The sequence below is a fragment of the Phaethon lepturus genome, unplaced genomic scaffold (genome assembly GCF_000687285.1).
Source record: "Phaethon lepturus isolate BGI_N335 unplaced genomic scaffold, ASM68728v1 scaffold30476, whole genome shotgun sequence".
In the NCBI taxonomy this organism is placed as follows: domain Eukaryota; kingdom Metazoa; phylum Chordata; class Aves; order Phaethontiformes; family Phaethontidae; genus Phaethon; species Phaethon lepturus.
Window position 1 is genome coordinate 53,950 of NW_010547485.1, and position 2,336 is coordinate 56,285.

General features: G+C 40.6%; 1 protein-coding gene across 1 annotated transcript; it reads right to left on the reverse strand.

The window, feature by feature from the left end:
- Window positions 1-24: 24 nt before the first annotated feature.
- MMGT1 (membrane magnesium transporter 1) lies at window positions 25-2,311 on the reverse strand (the record flags this gene model as incomplete). The annotated part of the gene is made up of 3 exons (XM_010289663.1): window positions 25-284; window positions 1,213-1,316; window positions 2,252-2,311. Coding segments are annotated over 3 exons (327 nt in total), but the record flags the coding sequence as incomplete, so codon positions are not given.
- Window positions 2,312-2,336: the final 25 nt, after the last annotated feature.

The window sequence follows — 2,336 nt, forward strand, 5'->3', positions numbered from 1 at the left end:
CTTATAAAGTCTGGAAGATCAATATAAATACTGCTCCAGAAATTAAAAAAGTGTTTACATCCCCGACTTGAATATTACATCTCAGTGTCCTGGATTATTATTATTATAATCTGTAAAAGTCTTAGCGGCGCAGAGGTTCAAGTTTTCGAAATTTCAGTGATGAGCTGGATGACAAAGCATCTTGGTTTGAAGAAGAATTCACTGTGTCTGGGGACTGGAACAATACTCTACCACGATGATTAAATACATAAAAAGATGGATGGTTCCTTAATGTGTCAAATGTCCTTCAAAATAAATGTAAAAAGTCAACGTTAATACTCTTTTTAGAACAGGAGTTTTAGAAGTCAGACTAGGGTATACCAACTTTTACAGACACAGAAATACAAGTTTTGAATCCAAAACTCTTCCTTGCTTTTTAATTTTCCTAAACCAAAACACAGGGGAAATGGAAAGCCAAGCGTGAAAAGTACCGACTGCTCAATACACAGAGGTTGTCCACCTCACCAACAAACTTCACCTTCCTTCCTTGAGCTCAGGGGCAGTCCTGTGGCTTACTGCATGCACACGTACCAAATGTGCCAGCCTTAGTTCAGCTGTCACTTGTGTTAATACCTTGACGCTATTTACTGTCAGCTTTCCATCCCTTTCTGTGCCTAACGCTAAGGGTTTTAGGCGAATGCTATGAAATACAACAATGTCAACTTGTTTACTTTTCATACTCCCCCGTGTTTTTGGAAATGGCCAGCGAGGCTGCATGTGGCCATCCAATTTCATACCCTTTTCAAAATCTCGATTCAAAATCCCTTCTTTTCTTAAAGTCTTTCAAATATTCTGCCTTGAATAGTTCAGTGTGAGATTCAAGTAATTCAGACTCTTGTAAAGACAAACATAGGGTGAGCCATCTCATGACAGTGGTTTGTGACTGCTGAGGTCTTACTTCCCACGTAGACATTTCATTCCTCTACCAACTCTGCATGGCAGAATTTTGGATGAGGAGAAGCAAGAAGTTTACCTAATTTGTTCTGGTTAACTCACTCTCTCTGAAACTCAAGACATTGTTGGCTTTCCCAGGTGTGACTGTTCCTCTCAGTGTTACTGTCTACAACATGCATTTAAGAAGAACTGAGCTGAAGAGTGAGCTATTTCACAGTGTTCAGTTTGTACAGAGAGTACCAGATACAGGTGTTTATGAAAAGAAGAAATAAAACATACTTATTTTTTAGTTCTGAAGTGGCATCCATGTCTTTAAATTCTCCTGCGATATGTACTATCCCATAGCAGGTAACTGCAAAGGCTAACAGAGTCTGAAGAACTATCTGTAACAGAGGGAAGCACAATGCAACACACACATTACTTAATATTCACCCAAAAAAATCTCAGCTTTCAAACAGTGCCTCTTGCACTTTTCATCCAAGGTTACTGCTTTACAGAGGTGGGCAATTCAACAGTGGGGAAACTGAGGCACAGGAAGATTAAATACCCCACCTATGGAGCACAGCAAAACAGTGGCAGAGCTGAGAAGAGCTTCAGCTGTCTGACAACCAGTCTGCGCTGCACGAATTGAATTGATTCTCACGGCTCCTCAGCAAGATCCTTAAACAAAACACTGTGTTCTTGTGCACTTAAGGATCTAATATTCTCTCCGAGAAATGAGTTGTCTGCCAACGCATGCTGTGCAGTGGTGGCAGCTGCTGCTCAGTCCAAACGCCATGCCTGGTTGTCATGGGTATTTAATCTCCTTACCTTTCTGATTAAGCAAAAACGGAACAGATAATAATTGAAGTGGAATTTAAAAAAACAGCAAATAAAATAAATTACCCCCCCCTTCCTGAAGCAGGTTGTGCTAGGATCAAATGGGCACACAGCCACACTGGATAAACAAACGTCAGCCAACAAAAGCCAGAGGGAGGAGGATGTTTATGCTGCAAAGAAGGAGATGAATGCAAAAGCTCTCTGAGCTGCGTTCAGGGAATTCCTGGACAAGATGTTTCAGGGTAGTTCTGAAGAAGGAGAGAGAGCTCTGGACCTGGGGCTTGTTCTCTCCGACAGATATAACGCACTGCAGGAAGTTGGGATAGAAAATACGGGTCTTTTTGACAGAGGAAGCTCAAATGAAAGTGCAATTTAAAAACCACTTTACCCTTTATTCTTGTCTGCTTATCACATAAAAAAAAAAAAAAAAGCAATTGAGAGAGACTAAACTACCCACCCAGCATTAGGCCTTTCAAACACTGTAAAAACTTAAACTTACATCTATGGGCAATGTTTCATCTTCCTTTTCTGTTAATCTCATATACGAACGATCTACAAGACAGAGACACACACACGCATCAAAC